The 18529-nt window shown below is 41.7% G+C and overlaps 1 protein-coding gene across 2 annotated transcripts in view; it reads right to left on the reverse strand.

Annotated features, from left to right (window-relative positions):
• CSMD1 (CUB and Sushi multiple domains 1) overlaps positions 1-18529 on the reverse strand; it is a 1948922-nt gene that overhangs the window by 624051 nt on the left and 1306342 nt on the right. For both annotated transcript variants that reach the window (XM_073017922.1, XM_007961594.3), the window contains exon 9: positions 3310-3434. In XM_073017922.1, the coding sequence (XP_072874023.1) occupies positions 3310-3434 (125 nt within the window). The remainder of the gene's footprint in view (positions 1-3309; positions 3435-18529) is intronic.

An 18529-nucleotide genomic window follows, 5' to 3' on the forward strand; every position in this document is an offset into this window, starting at 1 on the left:
TCTCGGTACCTTTTTAGTATAGCTACTAAATATTTCAAAGTCACATACATAGTTTGGGAAATAAACACATACTTTTCCCAGTTATTCAATCCAGCACTAACTTAGGTGTTCCTGTGAAGGGATTTTGGAGGCATAAATAATGTCCCTTATCAACTGACTCTAAGTTAAGGAGATTGTTTTGTGTGGCCTTTACATAATCATTTGGGAAGTCTTCAACGAGGGCTTAGAATTTCCCTTACAGAGAGACCCCTGCCTGTGGACAGCAGCTTTGACCTCTTCCCGGGGAGCCTGGCCTGATCCCTATCTTTCCTTCCCAACAGCCGGTCTTTCAGAATTCAGATACAATGCCAGCCCTACCAACCGTGTGAGCCAGTTCCCTGATCTAAGCCCATACATTTGTCTCCATCCTAGTGGATTTGCTTCTCTGCTGGAATTTTTACTCACAGAGTCAAGTGCTTGGGCACGAGGTGTTGCTGAAGCAAACGTGGGCACAGCTTTGGAACTGGGTAGTGGGTCAGAGCTGCCAGGTTTGGGGGAGTGTCATAGAGGAGGCCTCAGGTGCCTCGGATAGACGGCTGGTAGAAATCTATCTCGTAACGATACTCTTGGTGGGACTCAGAAAGAGAGACATTCCTGGAAACTGAAAGAGGTGGCAGGAGCTTAGCAGAAGTGGTTCTGTGATTAGGTGGGAAGCAGGGTGTTCGGTGACAAACACAGAAGAACTGCTAAGGAGATTTCCAGGCCATGTGTCCAAGAGGCCGCTTGATTTCTTCTTGCTGCTGATACTAAAACATGATAGGAAAGACATAAATTGAGGGGAGGACTGTCAAACACAAAGGAATCAGGGCTGGATGATTTTGAAACTTCTCAGCCTTTGCAGATGGCAAAAGAGGCTGAAATTTGGAAGCGAGAGCTGCGGCAGCACTCGAGACAGGAAAGGCAGAGTGTGTGGCTGCACAGCCGTGCCCTGAAACCTCAGAATGACCGTAAGGTCAGAACACAAGTATTACCTCCTAGAAAGGACACTTTTTAAGAAATTGAGGGTTTCTTATCCATCTTATCAACGGATGCAACTAGATAGCTAAGGAGCATTGTCCCTTTGACGTCTCGGCAGGAGTCCAAGATGGAGAAAAGATTATCTCAAAAATATGTGAGAGCCTGGCCTTTGTCTGAGTCAACACTGGTAAAACCCATCCACTGTAAAAACACTTTCTTAGGAATTATTTCCAGCACTGTAAGTTATTATTTCAGAAAAATAAATTAAGTTTATTACTTCAAATACATTTTTAGTTCTTACTAAATTTATTATAAGTAATAAACTTAAAGAGAACTAAAGAACCATTCAATGATGATCAAGGTATATCTAACTTAAGTAAAACAAGGGAATCGTCAGTGAGAAGAGAAGATGGATAAGCCAGGCACTCTTTGCCTGTGGAGTTGAAAGGAAGAGGCAGAGTCTTGGCGGTTACTAGTAACTTTTCCAGACACCAAACCAAACACACCAAGCAAGAGAGGCCCTGTGGAGAAAGTGTTCTCTTCCTAAGTATGATCAAGTGGGACACATGAATCGATGAGAACGGAAAACCACAAAGAATCCTCGTCTAACTCTCTCTAAGCACGAGTAGTTGGGGGGTTGAGAAGGATGGGAGAAATGTCTCCACCTTCAGCCTGGATGGAGCAGCTGTTTCCTAAGACGTAAGCACCTCTGAGCGTGTGATATGTTTGGGACAGGATACCGAGAAAGCGCTTTGAGTTTGAGATGAGAGTCAGGGCCAAGGAAGGCAATGTCATGGGTTAACTTAGAACATCCAATAATATAAAGGCACATATTTAAGTTACTCTAAAATATTGATTTAAAAGCAACATTTAAAAGAATGCACATTCACTATTTGTCAAAAGTGAACTTTAAAAATAATGAAGTCTATTTCTGGGATATAAGAGCAAGAAAACTATTGAAGGAATTTTTTTTTTCCCCTAAAGGAAAAATAATCCATGTGACTCGTTCCTCGTGTGCAGTTGGGAGGCTTGTGCATCAGCAGCTCTAGTGGGAACATGAATTTTAGTATGGTTCTTTGACGTGCTTAAGAGTCTTATGTTAGAATTGAAAAATGTACAATCAAAGTAGTCTAGTGACAAAAAGAAGGAAATGGCCATGTGCCTTTCCTTGACCAGACACTGTTGACTCTGGGAAGGGTCTCCATTTAAGAGGTGACAGCTCGCTGTCAGCTGGGCCATATACCCACCCTGCCCTTCCTGTTGGGACGGGTCCGGCAAAGCTGTGTCCCCTACATGTGACTGGCCAAGTGGTTATAGGGACCAGGCACAATACAGTAAATGGTGCCAAAGAGTATTCTTAGCTTAGATGACAGTAGTGACATGTCTGGCAACTAGTTAATTTCACAGGCACTATGCTTCCTGCACCATTATTTTTTATATAACTAAAATGCTTAAAAGTTTAAAATGGTTAAGTCCATTCACACGAAAAGATTATATGGAAAGATAAGGTATTCTTAAATAGGAAGCTTTCCTTTTCAGTCAAACTAGTGCTTTTCCTCCCAAAACTACCAGTTTACATGAATCATTTTACGGCCAAAATTCAAAAACAAAACTTCCAAACCTAGCATTTCTTTAATTTTATATTATTTTTCATTTTAAAACAACCAAAGTAATTTTCTTCTGGTTTCAATATGATTTCTGTAATTCTGGTAAGAATTTGTATATACTTCATAGCAGTAACCAATAAACAATTTAACGTTTGCTGACTACATACATTTTATTTGAAAATGATGACGATAATAATGATGAATATTTTACTCTGCTAACTATGTTAGAGATTAAAGATCATTCACTAATAAAATGATGATTTGGAATCGGGTTAATAATTCCTTTTATTACTACATGTAATTAATACCTAAAAAGTTCAACCTCACTGAAGTGGGAAAGTGAACTTTTCAGATTTGTGGGGCGCACAGAAACCTTTCTGGCAGGTCCAGCTGTGGAACATATATTCACACATATGCACAGTGTGTGTGTGTATAGATACCAAGTTACAGTGAGTATGCATGGCTTTGCTCACATCTGTCCTCAAATGTAAAACACAAAAATATTCTTGGAAATGTTAGCTTCTTAACAAATTCCAAGGAAAGATTTCTGTTATTACCCACATCACTATGAAAACGTACCTTACTACCAAGTGGTACTCTGCCTGTAGACAATGCTTCATGCTTAAATTGTATATTCAGAAAAAAAAAAAATGCCAACCCTAAAGAAAGAGATAATCCGGGCTTTACCCCACCACAGGTGCCTTACCTCGGCAGATGGGCCGGTGGTCACTCCAAGCGGCGAGCGTCTCTGTAACTCTCTGACAGGTGATGCTTTTAGATCCCTGGAGCACGTAATTGTCCTCACAAGAAAACTGTACATTTGCACCAACCCTAAGCAGTTAAAAAATAAAACAAAAAACCCAAATTATTCACAGAAGACTTCTTTAGGAAAAAAAAAAAAAAATCAGCAAAATGGCCGCTCCGACGTTGTGCAGTTAAAACAGCATAAGACATTAAGCAATCCATTTGGTATGATTTATAGAGGCAACCCTGTGATTTAGCAAAGGTTATAAAATCAAAAGACTTGGGTTCAGATTCCTGTTCTTCCACCTTCACAGCTAAACAAACATATGAACCTTAACTTGTCACGACTAAGATAGAAAATAAATAGCAAAAATGACCTTACTGAATGTTGTGGCTTTAATAAGAAAACAAATGTGAATAAATTTTGTACCCTGAAAACAAGAGGAAGTTGGATGTCATTCATCATGAATAAATATTTTACAAAAACAAGAAGTAAAAAAGGCTAGGTTAAGAAAATATCTCAGTAAAGAACGTATTTTACTATCACACATGTTAATTATATTTAAAAGAAAGCTAGTGATATTATATTTCAGAAATTCTTATAGGAAAAGAATGATTTGTTTTACTTTTCTTTTTGTTGTTGTGTTTCTGTTTGTTTTATTTTTAGACGGAGTCTCGCACTGTCACCCAAGCTGGAGTGCGGTGGCATGATCTCGGCTCACTGCAACATCCACCTCCCGGGTTCAAGCGATTCTCCTGCCTCAGCCTCCCGCATAGCCGGGACTATAGGTGTGCATAACCATGCCCGGCTAATTTTTGTATTTTTAGTAGAGACAGGGTGTCACCATGTTGGCCAGGCTGGTCTTGAATTCCTGACCTCAAGTGATTCACCCGCCTCAGCCTCCCAATGTGCTAGGATTACAGGTGTGAGCCACTGAGCGCGCCCGTGTTTAGAAGAAAACAATCCATCCAGCCTGGAGTTAGAGAAAAAACTGTCCTGGCTCCACAGCTGCATCTGCAAACATGGAGCTTGACGGTTGCAAACATTAACAAAACCCTGTCACAGAACACCAACTGGACAGCTGCATTCAAAAGTGTGAGAGGCAGAGATCAGGTTTGAACACCACCCAATGACTTCTTCTGAGCCTGGCTTCTGGCATTGAATGAAATGTAGTCTTATTTCACTATCTGACAAGCCCACTGTTACAAGAGGAAATTCTACTCATGTTTTTAGTTTGAGAAACCCCGGGCTGTTGTTGAGGAAACAGAAGTGAAATAAGGAGTCTTTGCAGGAAAAGAAGCACAGTTATCAGTGTGGATGGATGAAGTTAATAATAGAGACAACACAGGGGAAACATAAATAGATGCTTTGCTTTCTTGCTGAGTGAAAAAAAAAATCCATATCTATAATATCAGAATAAATATCATTCCAGTAACATTGCACCAGCATCCCCCCCATGGCATCTATGAAACACTCTCTGGGGATTGCCATAGATGTCTACAACAGCCGTCAAATCAGAGTCAAACCAATTGGGAAAATTCTAGGTTAAACAAAATTAAACACCTTTCTTGTTTTCTAAAGGGGTGTCTTATCTTAATAAAACTTAATATGCAAAAGCTTATTTTAGAAAATAATGAAGAGAATTCAAAGGATGTAGACTTTTCCAGATTTGTCTGTCTAGGAAGTTCTTTTTCCCTCCAGGAATCTAGGACAACTAGAGTTCTGTGGAACTAATTTTGAGAAACCCAGCATCGTAAGAACATAACAGGTACTAATTTTAAATGTGAAAAATATAAAAAACAAAACCCAGTCATTATTCCCATTTTAATTGCTAGCCATAACACTTATTTAAGACATCTGTAATTGTAGACATATTCCGCCACCATAGTTTTTGCTCATTGATCTGTGTTTAAACCTCATATAAGACTTTTTTTTTAAAAGACAATTGCTATATCTTTGTGTTTTCTATTCCAGGTATCAATCTCCAGTTCTTTCTATTTACCTAAATTTTAATATCCATAGTTTTCACCATTCTTTCGATATATTTTCATTGAACATCTACCATGTGTCACACTCTAAGTACCAAAGCAGCAGAAGTGAATAGCGCACAACCCCAACATCATGGAGATAACCTGATAGTTAAGAAAGAAAAAAGTAACCAAACCAAACATAAAGAAAACAAAAAAGTGTCACAATGCGCCATGAAGAAAATAAATAAAATGACACGAAAGTCCTCGGGTAGGAAGAGTTGCAATTTGAATGTGGCCACTTTTTCAATGATCCCCCTAACCTGAGCCCCTGATATTTAATGTAACATTCCAGGGGGGTTCAAACAGAAAGGGAGGGATGGGGGGCATTGCTTCAACTTAGCAAGCACTGTGTTTCAATGACTGCAGTACATAGCACATCACTGCTTAGTCGTGGAAGGCTCTGTGCTCCTATAAAACCTCTCTCTTTCCATGCATTTTTTTCCTACATCCAACCAATATTCCTTTAGGTATAAGTAGCAAATTGTATTCTGTTTTGAGAAAAAAACAATCAATAAGCCTAAATCCCCAAAGCACAAGCAACACAGGCAAAAACAGACAAATGAGATGACATCAAACTAAAACCCTTATACACAGGAAAGGAAACAAGCAACAGAGTGAAGAGACACCCTACAGAATAGGAGAAAATACTGGAGAACAAAATATCTGGTAATGAGTTCATATCCACAAATACAAAGAACTCAAACAAGGAAATCACGAGTAAACAAATCATCCATGTAAAATACAGGCAAAGGACCTGAATAGACATTTCTTTAAAAAAGACGTAAAAATGGCCAACAGGTATATGGAAAGGTGTTCCGTGTCATTAATCATTAGGGAAATGCAAATTAAAACCACAGTGAGATATCAACTCACATCTGTTAAGATGGCTACTATAGAAAAGACAAAAGATAGTAAGTGTTGGTGAGGATGTGGAGAAAAGGGAACCCTTGTACATTGTTGTTAGAAATGTAAAATATATAAATTAGCATACTCATTACAGAAAATACTATAGGGGGTCCTCAAACAATTAAAAATAGAACTACTACATGATCTAGAATTTCACTTCTGATCGTATATCTGAAGGAAATGAAATCAATACGTCGAAGAGATAGCTGCACTCCCATAGTCACTGCAGCATTACTCGCAATAGCCAAGCCGTGGAATCAATGCAAGGGTCCAACACTGGACCGAGAAATGGATAAATAAAATGTGGGGTGTGTGTATGTGTGCGCGCGCACGCATGTGTGTGTGGGCGTACACAATGAAATACTATTCAGCCTTTTTTTTAAAAAAAAGAGGAAATCTTGCCATTTGTGACAACACAGTTGATCTTGGGGGAAATTATGCAAAGGAAAATGAACCAGGCACAGAAAGACAAGCACAAGCACTGCATGGTCTCATTTCTATGTGAAATCTGGAAAAATAGGACTCACAGTAGCAGAGTGTGGGTACCAGGGACTGGAGGAAGGAGAGGAAATAAATAATACAAAATTTCACTTAGGAGAAAAAAGCTCAGGAGATCTACTGTACAGCATGGCGACTGTAGTTAATAACAGCATATTGTATATTTGAAAATTGCCTGGAGAGATGTTGAAAGTTGTCACCATGAAAAATGACAAATATGTGAAGTAATGGGTATGTTAATTAGCTTGATTTGGCCATTTTACAATGTATTAGTATTTCAGACTATCATGTACACCATAAATATCTATAGTTTTTGTCAATTTTAGAAAAGAAAATATCACCACTCTGACTAATTGATTTCATTTCTGGCAATATAATATATGTTTATCATCCAAAATATAGGAAATTTCTGGTCAGTGATATTCTTTGGAAGACATGAAAATGGCCAACAATAGGACTGTGCTTGATTAAGTTTTTTTGGATATATTTGAAAGAATGCAACGCTGCTTTATAAAAGGCAAATATAAAATATATGTAGCAATAAAGAAAAATAAAAAGGACATATGTAGCAATATAGAAAAGGAAAAAAGAATAATCCAAAATTGTATGTACTCAAAATAACAATGATCTCTCTATCTATATTTACATCTAAATATCAGGAAGATAGACACAACCCATTTTTGAGTGGTACTATCACAAGTAAATTTTTCTTTATATATTCAAATGATGATTTTTTTCCTGATTCTATTCCTCTATAATTTAAAAGTTAAAATAAAAACATTTATGCTGCTTCTATTAGACTGTTCCTTCCTTCTCACTCATCGAGGTAGTCACGTGCACTCTCCAGAACCTGAACTCAGCTCTTACTCTTCTCAGATTTCCACCAGAGGAGAGTTTTGAAAGCCGATTCCAGTGGAGAGTGGAGGATTGCTCCCGGGCTTCACAATCATCACCTGTTATCACAACCTAGTCCAGAAATCTCTGCACACATTCATATTCAGTACATTGAGAGTACAGTATAGAACTCATTCCATCATTACGATCATGAAACCTTTTTGCAGATTATCGGAAATAGCCATCAATAGAATATGGAAGCTTCTCTAATTTGAAAGCATTACAAATATTAACAGGAGCAACCTCCTCATGTGATTGCAGCTGGCAAACAGAGCCAATGCGGGTAAACAGCATTCCAGCAGCATAGCCAAGGAGACGCCTCCACGTGAGAATCAATCAAGTTGAGGTTGAAACTAAATAAGACCCCAATTCTAATTTATTAATTCAATCTTTTGCTCTCGTTTTATCTAACACATGAATCAGTTCAATTTAAAAGCCATGTGTGTTTTCAACTTCAAATATATAATAAACGAAGTTTTCACTGATTTATGATTACTATGTTTGAAGTAACATATATCAGATATAACATAAGATCATCTAATTTGGTTTTCTGGAAAGAAGTCTCAGAGGAAAATTCCAGGAAAAAAAAGCTAGCAGTGCCTTTCTATTGGCAAGTAACTTTAGTGCACCGTAGATTAATTATGTTGCACAATTTATACAACTGTTAGTAGTTGGTAACGGTAAGAAATACTGGAGAACTGATTTTGTGTGAGATCAAGATACATGGTACATTGACAATAAATACCACACAGCAAAATTTAACTCAAACAGTTAAAGCAGCAAAATTTTGACTTTTAAATGAAATACAATAGGGAAACATACATTTTGCACTTCTTCAGTGCTTAGCACTTCTGACATTGCTCCATGTTTGATTTCTAAAGACATTTTATTTATCACCATGTAATTAACTTTACCACAACATAAATACTCTTTCTAAGTCAGTAAACTATTTTCAAACATGCTTTAGTAGTAATACAAGCAATTTCTAAATATGGTTGTCATACAGCATAGCTATTTGCGAACTTATTCAACATTGGTATCACAACTATTTTTGAAAAATAATTTGAGGTGACTCGAAGATTAAACTAATGTTCAAAACAGGATACAGGTTGACTTAGCTGTGAGACTTAACTGTCCACTATTTACCAGAGATCACATTAATCTACTGACTGGCTAGGTAGGGGTCTCCTACCTCTCTTTTCAACACACACTGCTCAGCATCTGCTGAATCTGCTGACGCAACCAATAGACAGATGAGAGATAAAAGATAGATAGATAGATAGATAGATGATCGATAGATGACAGATATACAGATAAACAGAGAGACAGATGATAGATAAAGAGATGGATGGATAGATAGATGAACAGATAGATGACGGATGGATAGATGATAGATATATCAGATAGATGATTCATAGATTAATAGATGGATAGATGATAGATGGATGGGGGAATGGATGGATTAGATAGATAAATAGATGGATAGATACATAGATGCATAGATAGATGAATGGATGGAAAGACAGGTGGATAGATAGATGAAAGACGGATGGATAGATAATAGTTAAATATATTAGACAGATAGATGATAGATGAATAGATGGACAGATGATAGAAAGATGGAGGATTAGACAGACAGATAAATAGACGGACAGATACATAGATGGACAGATAGATGAATGGATAGGTAGGTAGATATCCATCTGGTTAGGTAGATAGATTGACAGATGACAGATAGATGGATAGAAATGTAAATAGATGGATAGATAGATACATAGATGGATGGATAGATAGCTACGGAAAGACAGATATATCTTTCTGTGTTAAAAAATCCAATTCAAACAGTACACTTCAATATTCATAAATATAAAATAAATAAATGTGTGTGTGTGTGTGTGTGTGTATATATATACACATATATATGATTAGGTACCTAAGGCAGGCGTTTAGGCATTTTTGCATCTTAAGCAAAAAGAAAAAATACATTAGGTAAAATGTTTTCCAGTCTCAAGCAGCAGAAAACACAAAAATTTGAGGAAACCTTTTCTTCAGTGTGAAGTTCAAGCCGGGATTTGCCACATTTGTTCTCGGAAAATGGAGATGGATGGCTCAGGGTGCAGTAGCTGTAGCCACACTTGATCAAAGGCTTAGAAATGTTGCTTGAAGAAAGGTATTTGCTTAAGAGGAACAAGGGCTGTGAGCTGGGGGAAGGGAGAATGCTAAAAGGTGTATGTGCATGTTTACGTGTGTGTGCACATGTGCGCACATCCGTGTGTGTGCAAATCCGTGTGTGTACATGTATGTGTGTGTGTGTATGTATGCCTGTGTGTGTATGTATGTGTATGTGTGTGTATATGTGTGTGCATGTGTGTGAGTCTGTGTGTGTGTGTGTGTATTTCAGGTGTACATCATGAAGTATGTGTAACGGAGATAGGATGGTACGTTCTCCTGCGTCCTCCTTCTCCACTATAAGAAATAAAACAAAGCCCGCAGTGTGGAATGGTTGAGTTGCCCAAACAGCAAAGGTGGTGGCCCACCCCTCCCCACAGGCGCTCCATCCCAAGGAGAAGTCGGAACTCTTGTCCTGTGCTTGGATATAGGCAGGGGTGGCTGGAAGCCCTGGCTGGAGGGTCCTGCCCAGTGAGAAGGAATAAAGCTGAGTCCTGCTTAAAGTGGTCTGGTTACTGCCAGAACTTACCACTGGAGCTGTGGTGATGAGCGTGACGGTGGCGCGGAGGCTGGGGAAGCCCAGTATCGTGTTTCCCCACCATACCTGGGACCCAGACCCAAGCTGGGTGAGGAGACAGAACAAGACAGAAATCCTTGCACTGTGTCTGTGTGTCCAGGGGTAATGCAGGGCTCCTTCATTCCCAGCTGTGGCCTCATGGAGACACCCCTGTGTCTCCCAGTGCTTCACAGAGTCTGGAGAAGGTGGGAGGAGCTCGCAATGGAGAAGGTCAAGCCCCTGAGCCCGCCCAGGTGCCCCTGACTCCAGGGCAGAGGCATACGGAAGGTCATGACCAGGAGTGGGTGGCACAGGCAGGATGGAGGAGAGATGCCTGCTCTAGCCAAGGCCAAAATGCCCTCTCCACAGCCCGGACCCTTAACATCCTTGAGAGAGAGTGAAGGGATGTTCAGAGCTGACTTTAAACCTGCTTCACTGGGAAATCAGTAATTTTAACTTTTTTAAGAATGAATAGTTTTCTGACTCAGACAAAATGAGGATGTCACAAAAGAAATTACCAATCACAGTACAAATAAAATTACATTTTACACATCAGAATTTATAGACTTATTAATTTAATTTCACACACCCATTTTAACTTACTTTGCAAATAATACTGCTATTCTTATTATATGTGGGTCATTCTCCCATCTTTGCCATCTCTTTCTCCCTATCTCCCTCTCTCTTTCTCTATATTTTTCTTGCCCTGCCTTCCTCCATCTTACTTGATTTTCACATTAAAACATTGCTTTTTCCCAATACATAGAATCAGTTATATGGGGAGTTTCCTGGGCAAGGTGCTAAAAAGTTTCCTGGGAACTCTATTAGAAAGACGACGGTATTTTTCTAACTTTAGAACAACAGAGTGACATTTGATTCAAGAAAAGGAATGAGAGAAGAAAAACCAACCAGAACACCTCTAATATTCCTCAGCATCTTGAGCTCAGTCTCAGGCTGCAAGTCTCAGGCCACACACAAGTGTCCCCAGGGCCTCCTAGAGTGCCAGACACATCACAGACACTCAACAAACAGAAGTTGAGTGAATGAGTAAAGCAAAGCCACTTTCCTGTGGCTATATATGTCACTTTGCAGGTAAAATGAAACAGAGAAACAATGCAGCAACCAAAGCCACCCTCTCATTCTTCACTTTTCTCCATGGGCCTCCACTATGCCGGACCTACAGGGGTTTGGCAATCATTTACGGCCATCCCCAAATGCACCAGACGTGAGGTGAGCCCTGGGCCATATTAATGAGCTGCTGGTGTAAGAGACACTTCATCAAACAGCTCCTGGTCAATGTATTAAGTAAATCTAAATTGCTATGGGACTATTAATAAAAAAAGAACTGATTTTGCGTTTAGTAAAAAGATAAGAATAACTTATGTTGGAAACTGACATTCGGGTTGGGACTTGAGAGATCCATAGAATGTATTTTCTTTTTTTTTCCAAAATGAGTATATGTGTTCTAGATTTAAAAACCACCACAGCCAAACCCTGTTGGTAACAAAGCTGAGGTTTGTTCAGAGAATTGCATATAACTTGGTTTGTCCAGAACAGAGTTGTTCAAAGGTTATTTCCAATACCATGGATCTATCTCCTACCTTCCTGCTTTGATGTTGCACCCTGTCCTTCCCTAGTAGACACGATGACTTAGGTTTATACCCTCTCCCTCCACTTCACCTCCCTTCTCTCACTTCTGAGGCACATAACAGTTCCGTTATTGCCCCATCTCAGGTTTAGTCTGAGGATATTAACACAAAGCCTAGCAGCATGGAAGAGTGGGAGGCTTGGGAGAAGAGGCCACTCGGGAAGGCGTCAATCTCCGAGGGAACCGCTGTGTTTCATTCACCTTGAAATCTCCCACAGCCTCCAGCACTGTGCATGGAGCCTCTGATAGCCTTGCGGTAAATACCTGTGGCACTAATGAGAGCACAAACCAGGAGACAGAAGCAGGGATTCAGAACATCTCCTAGATGTAGAAGAAGCATCTGAGCTGGAGGGCTTTAGGAGGAAGAACACTACCCAGCCTCTGGGTGGAATCTCTCAGCATCCACGCGGCACATGCGCCCTTGGGATCATTCACCTCTATTTTAAATAAATGTTTCAGGTATCCTCCCTGGTTCTCCTACAAGGGAGCTTTTATACCACTCAGACAGGAACCTGGACACTTCACCGGACGGTCTCTGCTGAGGGATGCCCCTTAGGGACACAAACCTAATAAACAAGACCAGGAAGGGCTGCAAAGACCAGGAAGGTTGCGAAGATTATCTGCAGGCAAGACAGCCGCACGCCAGGGAGACGCTGTCCCATCGCACGCCTTGCTCGGCATTCTAGAAAATGCCATCATCCGAGAGACGAATGTGCGTCTGCCGTGGATATTGAAATGCCTTTTATTACCCTTTTGATTTTCACACATAATGTGTCATTTCTGGGTCATTTTTTCTTTTTATAGCGGCAATTTTTAGACTCATTTCTTCAAGCCTTAAGGCAATTTAGCACCGCTAAAAATGCATCAGAGAGTAGATGGATCTCCCTAGCCTAGGGAAAGAAAGGAAACTCATATTTTATGTGATTTTTAGATACTGTGTGTTAGCAATAGCCCAGCAAAGATCCCTTAATGACAATCAAAATATAGGATGCTTCCAGGGTGTCAGCAACAGTAATACTCTTGCAAGGGGCTTGGAGGGATTGGCAGTTTCCAGCTGTGACTAGCTCTCAGAAGCATGGCACTGACAATGAGGCATGAATTTTTGTGTGAGGGAATTTAATTTAAAATTTCCAAATATGTTATAAGTTCATGGAAACCTGCCATTTACTAAAGAAGAGTACTTCGTCATGTGAAGTAGAGACATTAAATCCTCATGTTCACCCGCCCGTCTATACGAAGGCAGAAGCTATGTGCACACTGTGGGAACCCGGAAGAGGGTTTGGATGCAGCCGGGACTGAGGGGAATTATGGCTTGGGAAGGAGCTTTGCCCGCAAGCCCCTCTCCCATCTTCTCTTTTGTGTCTCCATGAGATCCAAGGTGAAAGCCCCTTTGCTTCCTTCCTGACAAGTTATCAGGGCTTTAAGGACAGCAACGTCCGTGCCTGTTTTCCACGTGGGCTTAGGAAGCCAGAGGAGACTCTTCAAACTCTAGACCAAAAGGTGTTTTGTGCATCATGCTCTTTGCTCTGTAGCTTGAGTGAGGAAACAGTGAGGAGTGTCGGAGGCAGAGAGATGGGAGGAGAAGCAAGCAGAGCCCCGGCAGCCTGCACCAGTGTCCAGCTCACGCCTCCATCATGCACGTGCCCAACACAATAGCAGCAGACGTGAGTTTGTTTTCTTTTATGAACATGCCCAGGCAGCGGCTGGAGCTAACCAGGTAGAGCGTGTAGGGAAGTGACATAAATTACTAACCACTCAGGTCAGGGCAGGTATGTGGGGCCTCCATGTTGAGTCAGCAATGGAGGTGCCTCAATCCCAAATTACAGATGAGAACAAGAGACTCAGAGGGCCCTCTGCTCAGCATCATAGGATGCTGGATTCAAACGGGCTTTCTTTTTTTTTTGTAACTTTGAAACTTATCACTTAAATCAGCGGTTGATCAGTAAATAATCCTAAATACACAGAGACTGTTCAGCAAATATTTCCTCCTGGGCTTATATCTACACTAAGCAAAACTTTGCAATTTTTTGACTTATCCTTCACATCTGGTTGCTTGTAACTGACCAGCAACCACAGTATCCAGGCTTAATGAGCACCACCCAGAGCAAGAGCCAGGAGAGTGGGCAGGAGAAGAAAACACTGCTATAATTCAGTGTACACACAAACACACACGCTCACATACACACGCATATGTGCATACCGGTCATCACATGAGATCCAGAAGCACGTTTACAGGACTTTAAAAGATGTGAGCATACTTGCCCCCTAGAGAAGTCAGCCCAGTGCAAGCGCTCAGCAAACAGGACTGTTTCCAAGTGCCCCTCTCAGCAGCACACCTTCTGCCTGCCTTTCTTGGTGCAATGGCTCGCTCGGTTTCTGGGGCCATGAATCCAGAACCCAGATGCTGATGCCACTCAGATCCAGGAGGTCTGCAAGATATTGGCTGATGTAACAGAGCCACCTCACCCAAACGCTGGCTGCACTGAACCTGCTGAGGCTCCGGCTTCTGCAGCAGACATGCGGGATGCCCAAAATGAAGGGAAAGCAATGCCCCAGGGGTCATACTTTGAGAGGCAGACACAGGGGCTGAGAGGGCTCATGGTAAACATCAGGCCACAGGGGTACACCCAGGCTGTCTAGAGGCACCGGTGAGACAGAGCAACTCCCTGGGCTGATTCTGATGCTGAGCAAAGCTTCCCAGCCCTTTTGGCATCTCTGTCAGGTTCCAATTTCTCTCACTCTCACTTCACTGGAATTAAACGGCCCCTAAAGCCTTTGTCTTAAGCTGATTTCTAGGGAGTCCCAAATAAAGTAGGGAACTATGATCAGGTGATCAACTTTCAATGCAAGCCCCAAGACCTAGAGACGTTATCTTCACAAGGTCACCAGGCTACTAAATAGTTGTAAATAAAATGCAGCTGAGATAAAAAGTGAGTTACATGTTTTTCTCACCACAATGCAAGGTACTGAGGCCAAGAATTGTTATTTTCCTACCATACTTCTTACAACTCTAAACACAATTCTTAAAATGTCTTTGTCTAGCACATATACACCGTGGAATACTATGCAGCCATAAAAAAGGATGAGTTCATGTCCTTTGCAGGGACATGGATGAAACTGGAAGCCATCATTCTCAGCAAAGCAACACAAGAAGATAAAACCAAATATCACATGTTCTCACTCATAAGTGGGAGTTGAACAATGAGAATACACGGACACAGGGAGGGGAACATCACACACCAGGGCCTGTTGGGGGGTTGGGGCTAGGGGAGGGATAACATTAGGAGAAATACCTAATGTAAATGATGAGTCGATGGGTGCAGCACACCAACATGACACCTGTATACATACGTAACAAATCTGCACGTTGTGCACATGTACCCCAGAACTTAAAATATATTTAAAAAGTACATTAAAAATTTTCTTTGTATATCTCCTCTCTTTACCATTTGCCCTACTTCAGCCCAATAAATTACTTTCTTCTTAATATAGTTTGTTTTTCTCTACCTTATATTAATCTTGTGTCATTCCTAGAAATAAAATCATGTATTTCCTAACACATTTAACAAAGTAAGTAGGACCAAGCCAATCTGAGAAAAGGGATCCTGTGGATATCAGAAAAGAGAGTGTCTAGGGAAGCTGATGCTAAAATTATACTTTGCTGTGTAGATGCATGAAATCCAGCTGTAAACATCCCCAGAACAACAGACCTGCCCGGCTTCCTCACATCTAATTTCCTCTACGTAGTTATGCATTTGATGGCTGGCATGTTTGCTTTAACTTCTTGTCATTTAGATCCAGCCCTTAATGCTCACGTCAGTCTCTAGGAGAGAGAGGCAGGGACAGATTTTCCCTCATCATTTTTAGACACGCTCTTCCTCCTTCTTGACCGACCGCCCCCTGGGCTCAAGTGATGAGATCCTTTCCTTCCCATCCTCCAAGCCCTGGCTGTAACGTCTCCCCTGAGCCTTCCTCAACGCTCTGTCTACAACAGAGGAGGCCTTTTCTGTTGTTCCGTCTTTTATGTGTCCTTGTCCCAAGAGCTCGGCACAGTTCCTGAGGGCTTGCTCGTTTTGTTAAGGAAATGAAAGAACTAATCAGCAGATGAAGGGTTGCCTTGGATGCTAAACCTCCCTAGAAATGGCCCAGGTAGTGATTTGTGATTTTTCTTCCCCTTCTTTTGAGAACAGCAGATACAAAGTAAAGTAAAGCTGAAATTGGGCCAGGTGTGGTGACTCACGCCTGTAATCCCAGTACTCGGGGAGGCCGAGGTGGGTGGATCACAAGGTCAGGAGTTTGAGACCAGCCCGACCAACATGGTGAAACCCCATGTCTACTAAAAATACAAAAATTAACTGGACGTGGTGGTGTGCGCATGTAATCCCAGCTACTCAGGAGGCAGAGGCAGGAGAATCACTTGAACTTGGGAAGTAGACGTTGCAGTGAGCTGAGCTTGGGCCATTGCACTCCAGCCTGGGTGATAGAGCAAGACTCTATCTCAAAAAAAAAAAAAAAAAAAAAAAAAAGCTGACATTAGATTGCAATTGCTTACTGCTGTGTGTGTGTGTGTGTGTGTGTGTGTCAGTGTGGTGTGTGTGTGTGTGAATGTGTGTGTGAATGTGGGTGAGTGTGTGTGACTGTGTGTGCGCGACTGTGTGTGCAGGTGTGTGGGTGTGTGTGCACACAGGTGTGCATCTATGTGCGTGTGGGTGAGTGTATGTGCGTGTGGGTGAGTGTATGTGCAGGTGTGTGTGTGCGTGAATGTGTGGGAGTGTGTGCGTGCACACGTGGGTGTGTGTGTGTGTGCAGGGGTGCAGATGTGTGTGCACGTGGGTGTGCATCTTCATGTGCACAGGTGTGTGTGTGGGTGTGTGTGCACGTGCGCAGGTGTGCATGCGCACGTGTGTGTGCACACACAGGTGTGTGCAAATGTGTGTGCGCATGGGTGTGTGTGTGCATGTGTGGTTGTGGGTGCGTGTGCTGGTGTGTGTGCGTGCAGGTGTGCATGTGTGCACGCACGGTGTTTGTGCATGTGTGCGCACGAGTGTACGTGTCCACGGGTGTGTGTGGGTGTGTGCATGTGTGTGCACGAGTGTTTGTGCGTGTGTGTGCATGTGTGTGTAAGAGTGTGTGTGTGTGAGATGGAGGACACCACATATTTAAAGGTCGTAAATGATAAACATAGTGAAATGATTACTCCTTTGTATGTGCCTGTGCTGAGTACACCTGATATCTACCCTCTGAGCAAATTCCAGGATGCAACACAGCATTACTAATCCCACCTCAGCATTAGCAACCCCAACACAGCATTATTAACCCCAACCCAGCATTGTTAACCACAACACCGCATTGTTAATTAACCATAGCCTCATCCCATACATCAGATCCCTAGGTCTATTCATCCTGTGTAACTGCAGCTTTACACCTTTAACCATATCTCCAGTTTCCTTTGAGTATCTGTTGCATGCCCAGATTGGCGCCAACCTCTACCTTGCGCTCCTCTCTTCTTTTACCAGGTGGTCCTTCCCACTTGGCACGAGCAACTCCCACTTCTTTCCTCCTGTCTTTCATCAAAATCTGCTGGGAGCAACAGATCTGACAAACTCTTTCATACAAAAGAAGGTATGATGGAGTGAGATGGTTGACCACCCTCCCCTTCCAGAGGTAGCTACATTTCAGCACAGCAGGACGTCTCAAAGCAAGAGTGTTGGTCTCTACAATTCGTATTCATGGCAAGCTCCTGGAAGCATCATTGTGAGGGCAGGAAAGATGGACCACCATAAGGGGCATCTCCTCAGCTTATCACTAAGGGTAGAGCTGGTTCTGAATGCTTGCTGAACACTTAACAAAAGTTTAGCAGGTAAAGAGAGTGAGGAATTAATTTAACACACACACACATAACTGCAGGTGGCATCAGCAAGCTGAAAACTGACAGGTCATCACTTCCCAAATCTTTCCAGGTATCTGCCTTTCTCTTTTTCTCCTTTTCCTCCCCACTAGTATAAAAGGGAAGTGTAGGTTAAATTCCTCATAACATTTAGAATTTGGTGCCAAAGGGCATTTAATGCTGTTGAAGGGTGGAGTAGGTGGATTTATTACCTTCAGATCCTAGTTAAATTGAGAAACCATCTAACTAGCTACTCTATTTCCCCTAGAATATGAATATAGAAACTTAAGAGGTCTCTAAACCACAGTTCTCAGCAAGGGTCAAGTGTATCAGAATCACCCAGGGTTGACTGGAAAAGGGACCTCTTCGAATTGTCACAGGCTACCTCCCGGGGACTATGAAATGTCATCCTGGGGATAGGGTGTTCCCATTTACTCACTCAGCTTGCCACTATATTCTTTACGATGCCAAGCAAGTATTATTGCTGATGGCAGTGGAAAACTACTGGTGACCCGAGATGATAAGAGACAGAAAACCACTGCTCTGGTCTAAAGCGAAAGTCTGCAGGGGCAGTCATCTTACTGAGGGATCCA

This window comes from Chlorocebus sabaeus, chromosome 8 (assembly GCF_047675955.1).
Source record: "Chlorocebus sabaeus isolate Y175 chromosome 8, mChlSab1.0.hap1, whole genome shotgun sequence".
Classification (NCBI taxonomy): Eukaryota; Metazoa; Chordata; class Mammalia; order Primates; family Cercopithecidae; genus Chlorocebus; species Chlorocebus sabaeus.